At 32.8% G+C, this 21,618-nt stretch overlaps 1 protein-coding gene across 3 annotated transcripts; it reads right to left on the reverse strand.

The window, feature by feature from the left end:
- Nucleotides 1-1,269: 1,269 nt before the first annotated feature.
- LOC110024299 lies at nt 1,270-13,595 on the reverse strand. Of its 3 annotated transcripts, XM_020724180.1 has the most exons (5): nt 13,501-13,595; nt 13,256-13,402; nt 12,303-12,565; nt 2,131-2,363; nt 1,270-1,815 (listed from the first exon to the last, which is right to left on the reverse strand). In XM_020724180.1, exons 2-5 carry the CDS (start codon nt 13,261-13,263, stop codon nt 1,468-1,470), a joined length of 852 nt encoding a protein of 283 aa, XP_020579839.1. In that variant the 5' UTR covers nt 13,264-13,402; nt 13,501-13,595; the 3' UTR covers nt 1,270-1,467. The 3 variants fall into 3 exon arrangements, with proteins under 3 accessions (XP_020579839.1, XP_020579841.1, XP_020579840.1); XM_020724182.1 differs by lacking the exon at nt 13,256-13,402 and having other exon boundaries at nt 12,303-12,523; XM_020724181.1 differs by lacking the exon at nt 13,256-13,402.
- Between the last annotated feature and the right edge of the window lie 8,023 nt (nt 13,596-21,618).

The raw sequence follows: 21,618 nt of genomic DNA on the forward strand, positions 1-21,618 counted from the left end.
ACATAAATACCCCTTAGAAATTATTTTCTTATATCTAATTTCTTTCAAAAATATATTGTATGATAAAAAGCAGTCATGTTGGGCTAGTAAGAGTCCGAGCAATCTTAGTGGGTTTTTCAACCCAATCTGTCAAAAACCTGGTTCAATAAGTAACCAAGCATGAGCAATCAAACACAAGTATCAGAGTACAAGTAGTCGTCATTTTGATATGAATGATATTAATTTAAAAATGTCATGGACACTATGAAAATTATACATTAATTATAATATTTATATTTAATGCTATCATTTCAATTTTAAATTTAATACTAATTATATTACACGAATTTAAAAATAACACTTCATACAACATGAAAAATAAATAGTAATTAAAGCAATTCTATACAAATTATAGTCATTTAAATCTTTATTTAATAATACAAAGTTATGGGCATTTTTAAAACATAATGGAATTTGTTTCCAAAATAATAACATGTAAACTCCAAATTCAACTTAGGATTTGAGAAAATATTACCATAACAAATAAATATTAATAAATATCAACCAAACAAATATTAAGCTCCTCATCAATTTACTTCCACCCAATAGTATGTAAAAAATTGACCCAATAGGTCAACATGACACAAATCCGACTCAAAAATAAGAATTTGGGTTGACCTGACTAACTTTTCGGGTCAAGTTTGGGTTAGGATTCTTAACCCTTTCAATTTTTCAGGTCGAACTTGGTGTACCTACCAACTTCAAAGTGACCCTAAACTAGCCCACCAGCCTAAAATTTACTCAAATTTAACCCGCCTACTTAACATTAACCCGAATAGTTGTTATCTATTATATTAAATATTACACGGCCCAAGATTGAGTTAGCATGTAGAGAGTGGATCGTTTTCCAGTTAAACTTCCAGACCCGTGTAATATTCGGGACACGTTCAAACCAAATAGTTTCGGGTCGGCTCAATTTCAAGTCAGACAAGAACAAGAACCCGACCCAAAACCTGATTTTACAATGATATTGGGCCAACAGAATACCACCCAATTCCTCTGTATTTGCTTCTGCAACAGCTAAACTTCACTTTTTTTTGCATTAAGATCGCCCAAATCTTTCACACCATTTCAAAAATTCCACCATTTTAACATTTCAAAAATGAAATACACCTAATGCATAATTAAAATAGCATGCATGTAAAAATTGAAATTCATGGTATGCATATAAATCTTCCAAAAAAACCATTCACAATGCTTTCTACTTCATACTGAAAAACAATAACTCACTTCCAAAAAGCTTCTGTAAATCTTTAAAAACATTATCTTCAGTAAAACATCACAATAGAACTACACAGAGAACTGTGTTCGACATTTGAGAAACCACGGCTGCTAATTACCACTGCTTCAATATATATATATAGCTTTCATGAAGTTCATATGAGGAAGAAAAGAAGATCTCACTGTTCTAAGCTCCACAAAACTTTCTCAATAATACCGTCCGCCGCCGGAACTATAAGATCGGCCGCCAGGATACTGCCCTCGAGAATCAAACTCACGGCTCCGACCACCCCCGCCGAACTCAGTCCGTTCTCCATAAGCGTCGAAGTTACCTCGGCCATAAGCCTGATGCGGATCTCCATGACCAGCAGCAGGAGTAGCGACAGAGCCATAGGCATAAGCCTCATTGGGATGATAGTTGCTTATGTTAGCCTGCTGATACTGCTTATGACGAACCTGCGATTCCTTGCGGAGATACTCGTCTCTGAGAGTAGCCTGCCGAGCCCGAATCGTCGCCAGTTTTTCTTGATATTGCTTATTAATCTCACTCAGTCTCTAAAACAATGTAGAAAATCAATCATAGAAGCCAAATTTAAAGAGTAATGTGTCAAATTGGTCCCCAGACTATTAATCTGGGGTCATTTTAATCCCAAAGTCAATAAAAATGTCAAATTAGTCTCCAGACTCCTTAAATTGAGGTTGAAATAATCCTTTATTAGACGAGTTTGTGGACGAAATTGACATTTTTATAAACACTAGGACTAAATTGACCTGTTGCAAAGAGTTAGGGACTATTTTGACAATTTTCTCCAAATTTAATGCAGGTTGAATTTGCAAAAAGAATTGAAAGAAAAAAAAGATTGAATTTACATCTCTGTGTCTGGCATTTTCCTTGTCTTCAGCTTCCTGTTGTTCTTTGGTTAATTTCATGATGTCCTCAAGGAATTTCTCTTCCAGGCCCTCAAATGTCTGGGGATGATTGCTGTCCTCATAGCCAACTTCTTTATTTTCTCTTGGATCTCTAGCCATTTGTTTCTCCAATCCAACTTTGGAGTCTGGTCTTTGACCTTGATACGCCGATCGAGAAGCATCGCTTACTTGACCTAAATCTCGAAATTTTGATCGCCATAAGTTTGATAAGCCAATAAGGGAACAGTTTAATTAAGGGTCATTTACATATATACCAACAAATACTTAAGTACTTAAATATCTAACACCTAACCTTTGCTTTTTACAATTAAATACCACTCAAATCTTTAATATCACATCAAAAATATAATTGTTTTTAACTTTTAAAAAATGAAATACACCTTTTCATGCGTAGGGAATGTGTCCTGTATGTAAAAACTGAAGTTTAGGTGGTAGATATCTAAATACATAAGAATTGAGCGGTATGTATGCAAATCTTCCTTTAATTAATCTAGAAGAATGAAATAAAACCCAAAAGAGAAAGCAAAGAATGATAAAGTTAATTCTGGAAAGCAATAATTGCAACAATTTACAAATAGTGATTCCCATCAATTATGTTGGCTCTACAAATTTCTATCAATAGTTGTCAACAAAAAAAAAAAAAAAATCATTACAACCCTTCCACCAGTGCTCTTTAAGCCATAAAAATAAAATATACTCTCAATCATATGCAATTCAATGAAAGCAGTCACCTTCAACTTACACCATTTGAATTCAAACAATGGCAATATTTCCATAAACCAAATTTCATGTATAGCCTTAAGGACCCAACCAAATAAAAAGAGAAGTTGTGACAAGGAGAAGACAATAACACTGGTGTAAACTAGCCAAACATGAGTGAGCCTAGGTTCAACTCATGTTTGGCTCATTAAAAAAATACCACTTTTCATGTTCGGCTCGTTTATATTTCGTACACAAAAAATTTATTTGTATTTGACTCGTTTACTTAGTGAGACGAACACGAGTTGTTCGCCAACAATCGCAGCAGTAGGATGCCAAGAGTTGGGAGAGATTTAAATCTAATTATTTATATTAAAAACTATTTAAATATAATTCAATATACTTTTATTTTGATTTTTTAATTAACAATTTTAATTGATTATAAATCTTTGTAGCCTTGCAGTGAATTATATTTTTAATTTAATTATTCCAAGTCAAATCGAGCCGAAAAAGAGCGAACAGATCTGTGTTCATGTTTGCCTCGCTTATATATCGAGCACAAAAAAATTGTTCATATTCAGTGGTTTGCTTACCGAATGAATCGAACTCGAGCTTCTTAACGAGCCAAACACGAACTATTCGCAAACAACGAGCTGTTTTGACAGCCCTAGACAATGACATTGAGCAACGATAAGGTGAAATGTAGTAATCAAGGCAAAATATTGCAGCATCAATTAGTGGAGAAATAGGAATAATAATGGCCTGTAATTAATAATTCACATTGTACTAATAATCCTAAATTTCATGTGTTGATTCGAATTCAATGGGGCAAGTTAAAGGGAATTTTACATAAATACCACACAATTCTTATACATTTGCATATCTAACACCCAAAGTTTGATATTTATACTTACACCATCTAGGCGTCATAAACTGATGCATGAAAAGGTTTATTTCACTTTTAAAAATATAATGATGGTGAAACTTTTGATGTGATGTTAAAAATTCAAGTGGTATGCATGTAATATAAATATTTAAGTGTTAAATATGCAAGTACATAACAATTGGGTAGTATGCATGTAAATTCCCTATGTTAAAACCATGCAACAATAAGTTAAGACTTAATAGACTTAAAAAATTATAGGGAGCATACTCGTTTGTAACCTTGTATAAGATTTAACATCATAAACATGCTTTTCAACCTGAAATAAACTAGAAAAAAAAACTAAAAATCAATACAGAAAAAATGTATTCGCAATGAACACAAACTCACAGATTTGCATCATTTAGCTCGCCTTAAAAAATTCAGTTCTTGTAGGAAACCTTGCTAGATTTAAAAACACGATTACCCTATTTCCTGGTTTAAAATCCACAACACATGGTTATACAAATTTATAATTGATATAATTAATTGTTAGGTTACCTTAACACGCTCATGCACATCAAAAAAACTCTTGCAAATCATGCAAAAAATAGGTGTGGAATTCTGCATTTCCAGTTTTTTTTTCGCCTTTTCTTTTTGGTCATATTTCTTTCTTTCTTCAGTTTATCTTTGATAAGCTGTAACGAGTGTAATTAAGTTTGTCCTAGTCGTTCCTTTTTATATTAGAAGAAGAATTATAATTTGATTATAGAGAAATAGCATAATACAATTTTGTCTCTCTTCCTCCATGGTATCAAAACCAAGTTACAAATCCCAACTCTCCTTCTTTGGATTGTCCAGTGAAAATCCAAGTTAGACTTTCTCCTAGTGGAAATACCAAACCTGCGAGAGAACAACAACCACAGGAATTCATTCCGGTCACAGGAACTTCTTCTGACAGCCGTCGAAATCCCTTCAGCAAGAATGCAGTCCCTTCCTGACTCCTCCTTGCAGTCAGAAATCCTGACTTACAGGCCATCCCTAGTAAGATCCTTGCCGCCAGATCTACACGACAGTCCGATTCCTTCTTGTTGCAGGCAATTCTCTGTTGGATTCTATCCGCAAGCCCTCCGTTGTTGACCTTGTTGTCGCCGGACCTTTCTTCTAGCAATAGCAGTCATCGCCGTAGCAGCAACGACAGCGGCCATCAGACCTCTCTCCTACCACAGTAGCAGCAACAGACTCATCATACCTTTCTTCCCATAGCAGCTATGACCAACTTCGTCTCTGTGACAAACTGCAACCTTAAATACACATAGGGTTTATGACCAAATACGGTATGAAGACGTCGAGTGCCACTCCGAAGATAAATCGTCCCTTGTGTGAACATTGCAAGAAACTTTATCACACAAACAATAAGTGCTGAAAATTATGTGAAAAATCTGCAAAATGATAACTTCAGCAATAGAGGAAAGACCAAGACAACATGGCCTATATTGCTAACTCTTTTGAAGGGTTGACTAACCGTAGCCCTTTCACAAGGAAACAACTGAAGAAACTTCTTTCGAGCAAAACTGAGCGGCCAACCAACTTGATGATCCAACAATGTATTATATCCTACTCTTATATTGTTGATAGCAGAAGATTTCTACCTTGATTAATAGATTCAGATGGTTTTGATCACATGACTGGAGATATTCAAGCTCTCACTAACTACCAAGAGTTTACGAACTCCGAAGTTGTAAGACTTGTCCATGGAGCACACTCTAAAATTGTTGAGAAATGAGAAGTGAAAGTCTCCAAAGATATTCAACTCTCTTTTGTGCTATATGCTTTTCAATTATATAGCAATTTACTGTCAATTCGTAATCTTACTCAAGACTTGAACTGTATTACTAAATTCTATTATAACACTTGTGAATTTTAAGTTGGTGGATTCGGAGAAAGTGATCCACAGAGTTGAATTGCATCAAAATTTTATACTTGCTTAAGAAAGTAATTTTCTTAACACATAAGTGTCTTCTTCCTCGTTCTCTTGTCATATTCTTGAGTTTGTTATGCTTGATTCTGTTGAAAGTCAATTTCTTTTATGAAATCGTCCTCCAAGCCATCCTAATTTTAATTATGTTGCAAAAACATACCCTTATCTCTTTATTAATAAAAAATCAAAATTTTATCAACGTGACTCAGGCAAATTGGCTAAACATACTCACCATGTCTATCATGTCCTAGCACAAACCTTCACATCTTTTCTCAATCATTCACCGTGACACTTGGAAATCATCAAAATTGAAAACCATCAATGGAGCCAAATGGTTTATCTATTTTATAGATGACCATACTAGGACGAATTGAATATTTTTTATTAAAGAAAATTTTGAAACTATACAAATCTTTCAGCCTTTCCGTAATATGATTTCCACTAAATTTAAATGCAAAATTCAAATCCATAAAACCAATAACGCAAAGAAATACTCCAATTTTATCATCGAAACCTACCTTGCAAAGAGCAAATTTATCCATGTGATTTCCTTTGTTGAAACTTCACAGCAAAATGGAATAGTTGAGAAGAAGAATAGACACCTCCTTGAGGTATATAGGCCTATAATGCTTTTTCACAATGTCCCAAAAGTTTTCTGAGGAGATATCGTGCTCACAGCCACCAACCTTATTAATAGAATGACAAGCATGGTCCTTTAATTCAAAGTCAATCTCGATATTGTGATGAAAAAATAATCTCATATCAAACTTTTCTTATCCAATCTTCCTCTAAAAATAATTCTCTTTTATCCAATTCACCAACAAAATCGTACAACTTTTGATCAAAATCCATTAAATGTATCTTTCTTGGGTATGCTTCTAACAAAAATGGGTACAAGTGTTATTCTCCTATTACAAAAAAAAAATTATAACCACATGGATGTTACCTTCTTTGAAAACCAACTCTACCACCCCAAATTTGATATTCATGGGGAGAGTCCGGGTGAATATCAAACTTGGGATACTACATTGAATACTGACATTGATCTAGAGTCATTATAGTCTATTCTCTTTCCTTATAACCATCTTGTTTACCAAGTTCCACCAATCGAGAACTTCCAATATAAGATTGACAACAAGGAACTTTGTGTGTATACTAGAAAAAAGATATTCATCGAGTTGGATAAAAATAATATGCAACCACAATAATGTTCACAACCAAACATAACTTCACACATCTTTGAAGTTCAGAGAGAAGTGAAATCTAGTGGAGAAGATAGGGAAAGTTGCACAAATTATCCTATGCAAAATTATGTTGCCTATGAAAAGTTATCATAAACTTATAAACCTTTTGTATATAATCTAGATGGTGTGTAAATACTCAAGTCTATTCATGAAGCACTTCCAACTCCAGAATGAAGAATGAAAGTTGAAGAAGTAACCCAAGTACTTGATTTAAATGGCAAATAGATCTTTACAACGCTTCCTCTATATAAAAGTCATGTTGGGTGTAAATGAGCCTTCAATGTCAATTACAAAGCAGCTGGGAGCATTGAAAGGTTCAAAACTAGTTTGGTGGTCAAGAGTTTTGATTAGTCTTATGGAATATATTATCAAGGGCATTTGTTCCAATGGCCAAGTTAAATATAGTAAGAGTTCTTTCCTTTGTAATGAACAAAAAATAAAAATTGTATCAACTCAATATCAAGAATGCATTTTTGAATGGAGATCATGAGAAAGAAGTGTACATGAAAATCTCACTATGATTAAAAAATTACTCAAATTAACATTTGGTTTGTAAACTAAGAAAGCCATTTTATGGCTTCAAATAATCTTCAAAGACTTGGTTTGACAAGTTTGCCAAGATTATAAGATCTAATAGATACATCTAATGTCAAGCAAAGCATATACTATTCATAAACTATACAAAGGAAGGTAAAAAAGTTATACTCATTGTTTACGTACATAATATAATCCTAACCAATGAGAAAAGAGTTGGGAAGATCAAGCAGGTTCATACCATTGAATTTCAAATTACGAATCTAGCAGCGATGAGATACTTTAAGGGCATAGAAGTGGTCAATTCCAAGATGGGTATTGTGATATCCCGAAAAAGTACATTCTAGACATACTAAAAGAAACAGAAATGTTGAGATTAAAATGTCAAGCAGAGCATATACTATTCATAAACTATACAAAGGAAGGTAAAAAAGTTATACTCATTGTTTACGTACATAATATAATCCTAACCAATGAGAAAAGAGTTGGGAAGATCAAGCAGGTTCATACCATTGAATTTCAAATTACGAATCTAGCAACGATGAGATACTTTAAGGGCAAAGAAGAGGTCAATTCCAAGATGGGTATTATCCCGGAAAAGTACATTCTAGACATACTAAAAGAAACAGAAATGTTGGGATTAAAAACCAGCTGAGAGTCCTATGAACTTCAACAAAAAGCTACATTCAGGAGAAGAAAAGATATTTGTGAGAAAAAATAGAAACCAGATATTAGTGGGTAAGCTTATTGACCTGTCGCACGCTAGATCTGATATCGCTTACTTTGTCGACATTATAAGTCATCATACGAAGTTCGAATGAAGAACAATTTGAGATGGTTTACATAATATTGAGATTGTTTAAGAAAACCCCTGATAGAGCAATATTGTTTAAGAAATCAGACAAAAGAGAGGTTGATGTTTACATTGATGCTAATTGGGCATGAGAACTCACGGATAGAAAACCCACTTCTGGGTATTGTTCCTATGTCTGGGGAAATCTAGTCACCTGAAAGAGCAAGAAGTAAGAAGCAAAAAACAAACAGTGGTTTCTAAAAGTAGTGTAGAATTTGAGTATTGAGCACTTGCTTTTAGAATTTGTGAAAGAATGTGGATCAAGCTCCACTAGATTACTAAGTGAGTTGATATACTCCACAGTCAATCACATAAAAATGTTATGTGATAGTCAAGTCGTCATTAGCATTGCAAAGAATCATGTGCATCATGATGGAATCAAACACATTGAGATTGATAGAAATTTTATCCCTAAAAAGGTCAATGGATGCCTTATTCACATAATCTAGATTCTGAGTTATCTTCAAACCGCTGATGTTTTCACTAAATCTCTACCTCTAAGAGGCTTCACTTATTTTAATGACAAGCCATGCCTCTACAAAATTTATGACCTAACTTGAGGGAGAGTGTGAAATTTTGTGTTTCCTATTTTAGCATTATTCATTTTTTTATTTTCATAGTTCTTTCCTTCTTGAGTCAGTTTATCTTTGGTAAGTTGTAATGATTGTAATTAAATTTGCCCTAACATTCCTTATATAAGGAATTTGATTAATGAGAACTAAGATAATATGATTTTCTCCAACATTTTTCAATATGAACAGTTAATAAAAGTAGTGTAATGGCAATATGTGTCCAAATGATTACTAAAAATAATTTATATCATATCTTTGTACAACAAGATAAAAAAATTGAAAACATGCAAGCCACGCAACTATAAAATGCCCAAATGAACGAATAAACATGTTAAATAAAGCTATGCCATTTGACTTGAATATTAGGGAAATTTACATACATACCACACTTTTTTTTTTTTGCATTTACATATCTAAGAATTAAGGTTTGATATTTGCATTTATAACACTTCGATGTCAAAACCTACGCATGAAAATTTGTATTTCACTTTCAAAAAGTTAATAATAGTGGTATTTTTATGCAATGTCAAAAATTTACGTGGTATATACGTAAATATGAAATTTTAGGTGTTTAATACATAAATATATAAGAATTATGTGGTATGAACGTAATTGCCCCCAAATATTAATGGAGATGATTTACACACTTCCATGCTCAACCCATGTTTGAAATTTAAGTTTCATTTCTGGCTTTTGATATAAAAAAAATATCAATGAAACAATGATGTGATTTTATATTCTCCTTATATCTCTCTTTAAGAATTTCTAAGTCAAGAAACAAATATCGAAAAACAAAATGAATTTTAATTTGATTATGATAATAACTTTGTTAAAACTTACATCAATAGTTAAATTGGTCGTCCAGATTTATCACATTCAATAGGCATAATATATTTATTTATACATAAAAAAATAAACCAAAGAACTCTCCAGCTACAACAGGGCAACTTGCTCAACTTCATATTCAATAATAGAGTCAATGTGTTCTACAGGCTTAGTTTCAACTATATTAAAGTTCTTTTTCTATGGGATGATTAGCCTTGTAATCGATCTCAGCTTCAACTTCGATTTCTCGAGTTCATGGATAAATTCTAGCACAATTATGAATCTGAATTTTGTAAAATTGCATACTAACTCAAATCAAACTCAAATACATGCTTAAAATCATATTTAGATGCAGATTAAAGAAGATGTGCCAATGAATTTTTAAAATTAAGCTCCACGCCATTAAAAGAATCCAAATAAAATTCTAAATATTTATCACATTCATCTGTGAAAGAATATTCGAGAACAAACATTTTCTCAATAGGATATGTTCGAGTTTGATCATGCATGACTTTGTGTTAGTGCATGGCTGGCACGTTTGAGAGGAACAGTAAAGATTTTTCTGCAGGGACTTTAATGAGATTTATTTTACTGATCGCTTGGTTTATTTTTGCATAAAATTCTTTCAAGTAGTAGAGCGAGTAAATCAAAACCTCGCCCATTTTGGTGCATTTTTGCTCAATAGTGGAATTTAAATTTTGGTGCATTTTTGTTCAATCCATTTTCAATTTATAGCCTCAGAAACGTAAAGAAACAAAAATTCTATATAAAAAAATAGTATTGAGATGAATGATGTTTTGCTATTAGACTCATAAACTTATCACAGTATTCATATATCATACAAAATTTGTTTAAATTGCTTAAATTATTCATTAAGTTGATTTCTAAACTAAACAAATGATAGATGTTTCTCTACAAGTTGATGCTCTCCACCACCCTGCATGGGTTTAACTAATTTTTAAGCAAAACAAATATCTTGTCAAAATTATTGAGCACAACTTAATAATTTAAACTTAGTAAAATAAAGTCCTACAAAAGTAGATGGATGGTAACACGTACATAAGTATTCCAAATCATCAATATGACGGGAACATTCTCAAAATCATAGCTCTGAGTGAATGTATGAACTTAATTTAAATCTTCATATAGTTGTGTGCGTGCCTAATCATGACTTTCTCATTTTTATTTTTGTTGTGTCTTTCATTAAATTTTATTGACCTTCGTATCATGCCCTCTTAGTCGATATGAAGACGCAATCATGAGCGCCAATATTATTGTGATAGAAGGTTTCTAATGAAACCAAGGATAATATAGAAGATGAGGACAAAAAAAGATCATAATTCATAATTTTACTAAAAAAAATTGTCACTTTTGATGTAAGGTAGCAAAAATAACTTAATAATCACATAAATCTGAAATTCAACAAGAAAAAAAGCGATGAAAAAAAAATTTCAACAAGAATCAAGTTTACAAATCCAACATTCATCTTACATGATAGAGTCCCAATAAACATGCAAACCATTAACAAACCATGTTAAAAGGCATCAACAAGAATAGAAATTACTTGAAAGAGAGGAACTACACATGTAAAGCACTCAAAGAACTCACATCCAACAATAACATACACAACGAAAAATTAAATTTTATTTCAGTAATCAATCCTAACTAAAATAAAAAACTTCTCAACATTCGTCAGGAATATGTTTCAATTCAATCCTTTTGAATTCCTAAAAATATCAAACCTTCATAAATCCAATTTATTAAAATGCTTCGAGGACCCAACAAAATTAAGAAAAAAAAGGTATTATTGCAAATAAAAAAAAGATAGAAAGGCACAAGTAAGAAAGGCAGAAATGTGCAATAGCGAGCACTTCACATTATAGCAATGATTTTATATAATATGCATGTTGATTGAAATTTAATAAGTCTGATTAAAACCATGAAATAATGGCTCATACCTGACAGAATATTCAAAGACTAGAAGACACATATTCATATAAAAGCCAGCGCCAAAGACATATTTTTACACTAAAAATAAACTAGGAAACAAATTAAGAATCAATACATGCGAATTGCATTGCTAATGAACATCAACTTTAAGGTTTGAACAACATAACAAACTAGAATTAGTAGAGCTAACTTCAACCTATAACATATGAGAAATTAAATAGCAGGAACATTTACATATATAGCGCTTAATTCTTATGTATTTACATATCTAACACCTAAACATTACGGTTTTACATCTATACCACACAAATCCTTCATATGGCATAAAAAATACAACCAACTTTTAAAAACTGAAATACAACTTTTAAAGGTAGCATGTGTGTAAAATTTGAAGTTTAAGAGTGAGATATGTAAATACATAGGAATTGAATGTTATGTATGTAAATTTCCCTAAATAATATCCCAACTCAAAAACACAAAAGTGAGAACAAAATAATAAATTTGAGATATGGAATTCTTGTTAATCAACATTGAAATGACTGTCACTAATGCAAAGATGTTGTAGATTTTACCCATAAAACTTTGAACGTACCTGACTTGTACATATCAGGCGACATGGACTTCGCTCCTTTAGAACCATCCACTTCCCATTGCCACTGCCTCTCAGCTTTTGAAGGCATATATTGATGTTCTTCACCGGCATGTCCCGCAAAATTTCCCACACCCGAGTTATACTGCATTCTTTGAGCTGACATATGTTGCATCTGTGCAGCCATCATAGGATTCACACCAGCATCCCCATAATGCCCTGGCCTTCTCATTTTACAACTACCAATATGTAAACACTCAACTAACCTAAATCCACGTAAGCAAAAAATAAAAAAATAAATAACAAAAAAAAACCAATTTTTACATCAATAAACTAGATCATGGCACCCTGAAAAGTGAAAACTGCAATTTTGATATGTTTCGACCTTAGAGATCATTCAGACTAGCCAATGATGAAAAATAAACATGTATTACCACAAGCAATATGCAGATAAGTTGTTTCTTGTAGAGCTCGCACTCATTGCATGGTAAATATAAGGATAAGAATCAATATTAGATATATCAAATTCAATATCGTAAAATGATGCATTTACATACATAGCACACAATTCTTATGCATTTTCATATTTCACAACTAAAATTTGGCATCTACACACATAGCACTCAAATATTTTATATCACATCAAAACTAGCACAATTATCATTTCTTAAAAGTGAAGTGCACATCTTCACACATAGATTTAAAGCACCAAATTGCTATTATGTAAATAGAAATATTAGGTGTGAGATATGTAAATACATAAGAATTGTGTGCTATGTATACCAATTTCCCAATAAATCATCCTGCACGATGTATATCTAAAATAATTGAAATGCAGCTTAACTTGATTTCCTATGTAATGAAATCCAAAACGAAGATGAATAATATGGTCTTCAATTTGAACAAAAAAGTTGCCTTTGAAACTATGATCTCCGAACACCCCGCAAACAAAATACCTCCGCATACATGCACACGCAAAGCCAAAACGCCTAAAGGCATGTCCATGATTGTTCGTTTCCAAGAGAATCAATCAGAGAAAACGAGAGTTCTCACAATACTCTCGGCTATTCCAACTGAAGCGAGGCACGCGTGAGAGTGAAACCCTAGCCGAACTTAAAGCATTTTAACCGAGTAAACAGAAACGAGAATGGCGAGAAGTAAAGAGAGATCGAAGATGACTACAGTTTGAGAAAGGAATCACCTCGGTATTTCTCGTCTTCGATGCGATTGCGTTACCGGAGAGCTCGGATTGAGAACGAAGGGAGACGATTAGAAGTCGGATTTCTATGCGGACACGTTGCGTGTCAAGTGAAAATGAAACACCTGCGGGCCCATAATTTAAAGAATAAAATTTCTGATTAACTACGGGGTGGCCTGACCCGAGCTCGGCCCGAAACACCTAAAAGTTAAATCACGCGCTTCACTAAAACTTTAGATCAATGAAAAGCTAAACGTCGCCTGAGCCTGCAGAGCACCTTCATTCATTCTACAATCGTTTAAGGTTTTGGATTCAGAAAAGCTGAAGGTTTTTGTTGTTTGTCGGCCGAAGTAAAATCGCGATTGTTCTTTACCAAGATGAAATCTGAGCCCATGCAGATGTAAACCGGAAAGAGCCTTGAGAGAATGGAGACGGGAGGGCCGTTGATAATGGAGAATGAAGAGGAATCGACAATGGAGACTGATAAACGCAAGAAAAATGAAGCGAAAGAGCATAAGAAGAAGGAAATTAAAAAAGGTTCATCCAGTTAAATTTTATTTTGTTGGTTGCACTTTCATTGACAAAAATATTAACAGAGTGTAGAAATTCATCTATATAGTATTGAAGTAATTTTTTAGTAGTATTTGAGTAACAATCATTCAGGTAATTAGTTCAAAGTGACTATTTTCGGATGATATTTGAGTAGTATTTTAGTAGCATTTGAGTAATACTTGAGTAGTGTTTTGGCTTATACTTATTGTTTTTTAGTAACAAATCAAAAGTTCACCTAATATTACCATAATAATACTTGAATAACATCGGAATAAAACATGAATTTTAATAATAGTATCAAACTAAAACTATTGAAATAATACCTAATATCACATGAATATTATCTAAATAATATCAAATTAACACTACTTAACACTACCTAAATATTACTGAAATATTACTCTAGTAATACCTGAAGAAGATTGAATAAAGCCTGAAAATCATTTATACAACCGAAATAATGTCAGAATAATATCTAAATAATACTATAATAATTTCATTTATACTACCTAAATATAACTAATATTAGTTTGCATTGTTTTGTTTTATGTAGGTTTGTGAACACAAGGTCCATGAGCTGCAGATGTCAGTCGTATGTTGTGAGAGATGTGCTCAATAAAGTCAGGCCAGACATATCTGAAGACATCATGAATGAGCTGAAAATGATGAATGTTGATCAGTTTTTTGCTCTTTCACCTTATTTCCAGGACAATGTCCCGACACTGCAAATATTGCAATGTTGGCAACATGAAAGAATGATATTCATAATGGGTGGGAAAGATCTGAGAATAAATCCTGATGATGTTGTTCTTTTGATCGGCATGCCAAATAGAGGAGAAGTGCCAAAGTAAAGTTTGGAAGAAAGTTCCATCATGTGGTGCGGATGCCCGCCAAATGAGGAATGATATTTTGGAACTGGGGAGTCTTCTACCACTTTTAATTTATTGTATATAAATTATTTGTTATCAAATTTATTCTTTCCTTCCAGCAATTTCAGTGTATCCAAAGGACTTTACATATTTGACGAGAATATACATACATTTTCTTCATTTAATTGGTTTGTAGCGCTCTGTGAATTCCTTATTGAACAAATTAATACAATAGCTATTAAAATAAGGCAGAACCGACATTTGGGATATATAAATGATTTTTTTTGCTAACGGTTTGTTTCTCGCATAAACGTCAAAAAATATTTATTTTATTTGTGCAAAGTTAATTATGACTTTTCTTTTACACAGCTCTGGTTTTATGAGCACACTTCTTTGGTTACATTTGCCACTCTTAAGGCCAGATCTCGAATGTTGAGGTGGCCAACAACTGTAAGTTGGAACTCATCACAGATTGATATAGTCTTTAAGAGACTGAATATTGAACATGCAAGTTACATTTAATTGTTATTAAAAAATAAAATCTTATGTTTATTTGAGAGTTTTAAGGATTAAAGCGTTTCTTTTTTAAATAAATTGCAGGTTCATGATCATTTTTTTGGATCTGAAAGAGGATGAGCTCGATCTGCTCTTAAATCCAAATGAAGGATTACCCGGTTCAGTTGCAGCACCAGAATTCCAAGGCAGACCAAAAGCAATTGTATCATTTGATATGGGGCCAGTTGTTTCCAGCGACATTGCCCCGTAGACAATGTACACCGAAATGAATAAAAACATGGAATCAATAATTGAGCTTCTGAAGGCCAAGAGAAATGGTTCACTAAATTTCAAGGAACCCCGAACATGATAGTTGTTGGAGTATCAAGTTTGCAGGGGCAAATGTCGGTGCTACAAATAAGATTGATAAATCTGAAAATATTTCAACTGATAAAGGTGAAGAGGTGGGAGTAGATGATGCCCAACCAGCCTCCCCTCATTTTGGAATTTGGAAGTCCTCATGATGTTATGTTGTATATAATGAGTTCAACATTGAGGAAGCCCACCAATTGTTTCATGTGGGAGAAGAGGGAGCCCAGGAGAACATTGAGGGAGCCCACCAATCGTTTTCTGTAGGAGAAGAGGGAGCACAGCAGTTGTCTCATGTGGGAGAAGAGGGAGCCCAGGAGAACATTGAGGGAGCCCAGCAATCATCTCCTGTGGGAGAAGAGGGAGCACATCAGTTGTCTCTTGTGGGAGAAGAGGGAACCCAACAAACCTCCCTTGTTGAAAGAGACACTGTTAATGGCTCCCATAAATGGTCCGTTCCGAGCTTAATCCAAAGGGTTAAGGGCAGACAGAGTAGAAGAAAGCAGAAATTGAGTTTTCCTTTCACTGCTTTTGAGTTCAAGAGAAGAAAACTAATAAGAGAAGCCGTTGAGCCTATGTTGCTTGATGAAGATGTCGTTGTACATACGAATGTCCGGGACGGCAGCATTCAATCAATTATAGACAAAGAAGTAGAAGGAGCAGTAGTACTGGAACTAACAGCCCCCATTGCAGAGGAACAACAAATAATTTAAGACAAAGAAGTAGAAGGACTAGTTGTCCTGAAACTAACAACTTTAGGAGATCAACACGATGTTGTCAATGTGATATTTGGAAAAAGTTTGTTATATATTTTTTTATATCATCTAAATTACCTATGTATTTTAAATGTTATACAAAATTTTTTTTAGCATCTTCCAACAGACTCCCAGATAAATTATCCTAGTAGATCTATGATATCAACCGAAACATAGATAGTGATTGATCAAACTATGTCAAAATACACGAATATGTGAGTAATCTTCATATTTTATAATGTATTGCTTTTATATTAGATGAAAGGCTCACAAAGATTTTGTGTTATTATGCAGGGATGATACTATGTTGCACACTAGAGACATTTTAATAGATCGCAGGGCAACAGAAGAGTTACTGTGCAATGACATGATTGTAAATGACCATGTTGACGCCCAAGCCATGATTTTAGACAGAAAGAGGAATGCTTCTCCATCTTTTTTCAGGCCTTATATTTATGTATCACCATTATATTGGATAATCATTGATTAAGCATATTTAAAATTTAAATAACTATATGAATATATTATAAGTTTGTAATCTTATGCAGAATTATCATAAAATTGGTAACACCGCAAGATTTTTGAGTCATATCACGAAGGAGGCAGTTAAAGGAGCTGATATTATTATGATTCTTGTTTCGAACAACCAACACGGGTATTGTTGTTTGCGGATTTAGATGATAAGTGGAAAATTTACGACTCATTATCCAACCAGATGCATAAAAACGTGTGCAAGGAACTTGTAAGTATACTATCAGTCCGTGCAATTTTAGTATGCTCATGCAATTTCACCAGTTTAGTCCATGCATTGATCAATATTAAACTTTGTAGGTCAAAAAGTTTCAAGTAGATGCTGGAGATTCTTTTAGGGCTAAACCTGAGACTTGACAAATGTCAATAGTTAAACATGTTCAAGTACAAACCAATAATATTGATTGTGGGATGTTTGTCTGTAAATTTATGGAAAAATTAGGAAATATTTATAGAAGTGATTGGAGTGAAGACCGGGATTGACAGACAAAGATGCCAAGATTTAGGGCAGAGGTTGCTCATGAAATTTTTTTGTGGGTATTTTTTATGTGAGAATAGATTTATTTGCACTGTTTTTTTATGGCATGATTGTAATTTTACTCTGTTATCATCGTATTCTTGTAATATTATAGTAATATTATGGTTGTATTCTCATTCATGATGTTTTTGATGTCATAGTTGTTATTTTACCTTTGTTATTGTCGTATTCTTGTAATATTATAATAATATTATGGTTGTATTCTCATTCATGATGTTTTTGATGTCATGGTTGTTATTTTACCTCTGTTATCATCATATTCTTATAATATTATAGTAATATTATGATTCCATGATCATTCCTGATATTTTATATATCATAACTGTTATTTTACCTTTAGTATCGTCATATTCTTATAATATTATAGTAATATTATGGTTGTATGATCATTCCTGATATTTTATATATCATAACTGTTATTTTACCTTTAGTATCGTCATATTCTTATAATATTATAGTAATATTATGGTTGTATGATCATTCTTGATATTTATGATGTCATAACTGTTATTTTACCTCTGTTATCGTCATATTCTTGTAATATTATAATAATATTATGGTTGTATGATCATTCTTGATGTTTTTTATACCATGACTGTAATTTTACCTCTCTTATCATCGTATTCTTGTAATATTATAGTAATATTATGGTTGTATGATCATTCTTGATGTTTTTGATGTCATGACTGTAATTTTACCTTTGTTATCGTCGTATTCTTATAATATAATAGTAATATTATGGTTGCATTGCAGGAATATTTTGGTAATATTTTGATAATACTCAAGACAGTCTATTTAACGAAGACTTTAAAAAACAAGTAAAATATTTTATTCTAACATATATTATTGTTGTCGTATTTAGACAATATTGTTATAATTATAAGGTTTTATTGCTTTTTATTTCACACATTTTATGATGAAAAATATAAACCAGCTTAATATTAAAAATATATCGTTGGAACAATCAAGATACGACCGCGGAGTGGAGAATACAGTAAAGGAATATTCCAATCAAACCGGGATATCCTTTGCGAGCGTTGTTATATAGTGGTTGTATTACAACAATATTTTGGTAATATTCAAGGCAGACTATTCAACGAAGGCTTTAAAAAACAAGCAAAATATTTTATTCTAACATATATTATTATTGTCGTATTTAGACAATATTGTTATAATTATAAGGTTTTATTGATTCTTACTTCACACATTTTATGATAAAATATATAAAACAACTTAATATTATAAATATATCATCGGAACAACTAAGATACGACCGTGGAGTGGAGAATACAACAAAAGAATATTCTAATCAAACCGAAAATTATTCCTTAACGAGCGATGTTGTATCCTAGTTGTATTATGGTAATATTATGGTAATATTTGGTAATATTCAAAAAAGGCTATTCAATGAAGGTTTTAAAAAACAAGCAAAATATTTTATTCAAATCTCTATTATTTTTGTCGTATTTCGACAATATTATTACGATTATAAGGTTTTTTTGCTTTTTATTTCACACATTTTATAATGAAATATATAAAACAACTTAATATTATAAATATATCATCAGAACAACCAAGATACGACCACAGAGTGAAGAATACAACAAAGGAATATTCCAATCAAACTAAAAAATATTCCTTAACAAGCGTTGTTATATCCTGGTTGTATTATGGTAATAATCTGATAATATTCAATGCATGCTATCTTATACCACTCGTACTGCATCAATATTATCAAAATATCAAGGTTTAGATTCAACACTGCATCAAAAAATGTTGTTAGTACTGTAAATATTACATTAATTCCACAATAACAAACAATAACGTTCATTCATTGGAATTTCTTGGTATTTCACATATCATTTAGGTCCATAAATAAGCTTGTACATGTGACTGTAGGCAGTGACGCAGGCAATTCCTCCTAATTTTGGGCAATCAAAAAATGAATCTAAGTCAATAAGTATAATCTTATAATCAAAATTAGTTCACACATTACAAAGTGTTTTGAATTAAGTTATGTACCTGACTATATTGATTCGACATTGAAAACAGGTTTGGGTGAGATGGATGAAATGTATCTTGACCTGAGCCAACATCTTTGTCCTTTCTTGTAATACAATGCTTCATGTTAAGGAGTTGTAAATCAACATGTAGGAAGACATGTTTATTAATATTATTGGTGAAGCTTACTTTTTACTCTTCTGTTCTTCTCCCAAAAGCCTTTTAATCTTGCATTAGATATTCCTTTTGACTGCATATTTGTTGGGTCGTTCAAATTGTGTTGTATATTCGGTGTCTTTTTCTTCTCTGACCTTGACATTTCCTGGTGGTCTCTCCCATTCAGTAGGGCCTCTGATTCGATTGTTAGTTTCTTTAATATCTTCAAGACATTTTTCTCAGCAAGTTCATTATCTTGCGTTAATATACTGATCCGGTATGCAAATTTAGGTATGCAAATTTAATCCGGTATGCAAATTTATGAACGTGTGTTCAATATATGAGTCCACTGGAGCAACTTGGTGATGTTTGCAAATATTTCAGATGTTTATACCCATATCTGTTATATACATCCCTCTTTGCATAAACAGACCACTGTAATAATAAATATTTATCAACGATCTTTGTTTTATTCTTATGACTAAGCACCCTTAGAGTGCGAGAACATAATAAACCCATCATTTTAAATTTTTTGCAATTGCAAGTAATTTCAGAATTACTTTTATCGACTTTAACAATCCAGGGTCTGCTTGTGTGTTCACTATCTAAGTTTCTGATGTAAAATTTAGAATCTTCGTTGGCTGAGCACTCCACAGCAAGTCCACACAAACCATGTAACAACTCCGCTTCAAATATTGAATATATCTTCCTCGTATAAACTAAAGCACCTTGCCTCAACACGAGACTACTTTTTACAGTGGGAACAATTATGAACTGTTCACACTTAAAATCTTCATTATTCTCATTCATTCGCCAAGATTTCATGACATTTTCAAGACCTAAGAAACTTTCAGTGAGGATGCATGTTGGCTTGGATGCATTATGACAGATGTTATTTGTGGACTCACTTCTTTGCGTTGAAATGATCTCCATCCCAAATATTTCCTTATTGAATGTTGTTGACCACTTATGTCCGATATTGTACAAACAATTCAACCAAGCATTGACATGTAGATTTCCTAGCTGAATCATTGTCCACCAGGTTTCTTCAAACTCCTCCTCGGAGTTGCATCTACCCATGCATTTATAAAAAAGCTCATTGATTCTCTTGGTGCTCATAATTTCTTGTAAATTTGAAGATAATTTCTTGTAAATATGTCATTGGCATAATTTATATCTGGTGTGTGGAAGACACTCTTTAGTGGCTCTAGCCATTGCTTGATCCTGATCAGTGAATATTGATATTGGATGTTTGTTATCCATTATCTAGATAAATTATTTAAATAGTCACTTGAATGAGTCAACTGTTTCATTTGACAAAAAGCCAACTCCGAATAGAACATTTTGTCAGTGGTGGTTCACACCGACGAAAGGAGCACAGCATAAATTATACTTATTCAAACGGTAGCTAGTGTCGAAAATGATGACATCTCCAAAACAATCATAATCTAGTCTGCAAGACCCATCACTCCAGAAAAAGCTTGCTCATCAATCTGGACGTCCTATGCAAACATCGTATCCTCAGCTTGCCTCTCAGTGAATAATCGTAGAAGAAAATTAACGTCCCCATGTTCAATTTTACTTTTTCTCTCTCTTTATATGAAATTATAAGCACATCTCTTCGTGCAATCAAGATTTTCCACACCCCCGAATTCTGTAGTCAGAAAATTAAATGCATCGCTTGTTCTAATCCTTGATTGTGTCATCGATCTCAACACTTCTGCATTCATATCACTCATCTTTCTACTGGAACACAATAGATGTTTGTCACAGTCCGCCGCCAAAGGATGGTTATGAATCTCTATAAATTTCTTAACCGGCTAGTTACCTTCGACATCGACGACATATCGGATCA

Source organism: Phalaenopsis equestris, unplaced genomic scaffold, assembly GCF_001263595.1.
Source record: "Phalaenopsis equestris unplaced genomic scaffold, ASM126359v1 Scaffold000251, whole genome shotgun sequence".
In the NCBI taxonomy this organism is placed as follows: domain Eukaryota; kingdom Viridiplantae; phylum Streptophyta; class Magnoliopsida; order Asparagales; family Orchidaceae; genus Phalaenopsis; species Phalaenopsis equestris.

Coding starts and splice junctions, on each gene's coding strand:
- LOC110024299 (XM_020724180.1), bottom strand. Junction 2,364..12,302: donor GCCTGATATGTACAAGTCAG/GTACGTTCAAAG, acceptor TTCGAGATTTAG/GTCAAGTAAGCGATGCTTCT. Junction 1,816..2,130: donor AAAATGCCAGACACAGAGAT/GTAAATTCAATC, acceptor ACATTGTTTTAG/AGACTGAGTGAGATTAATAA.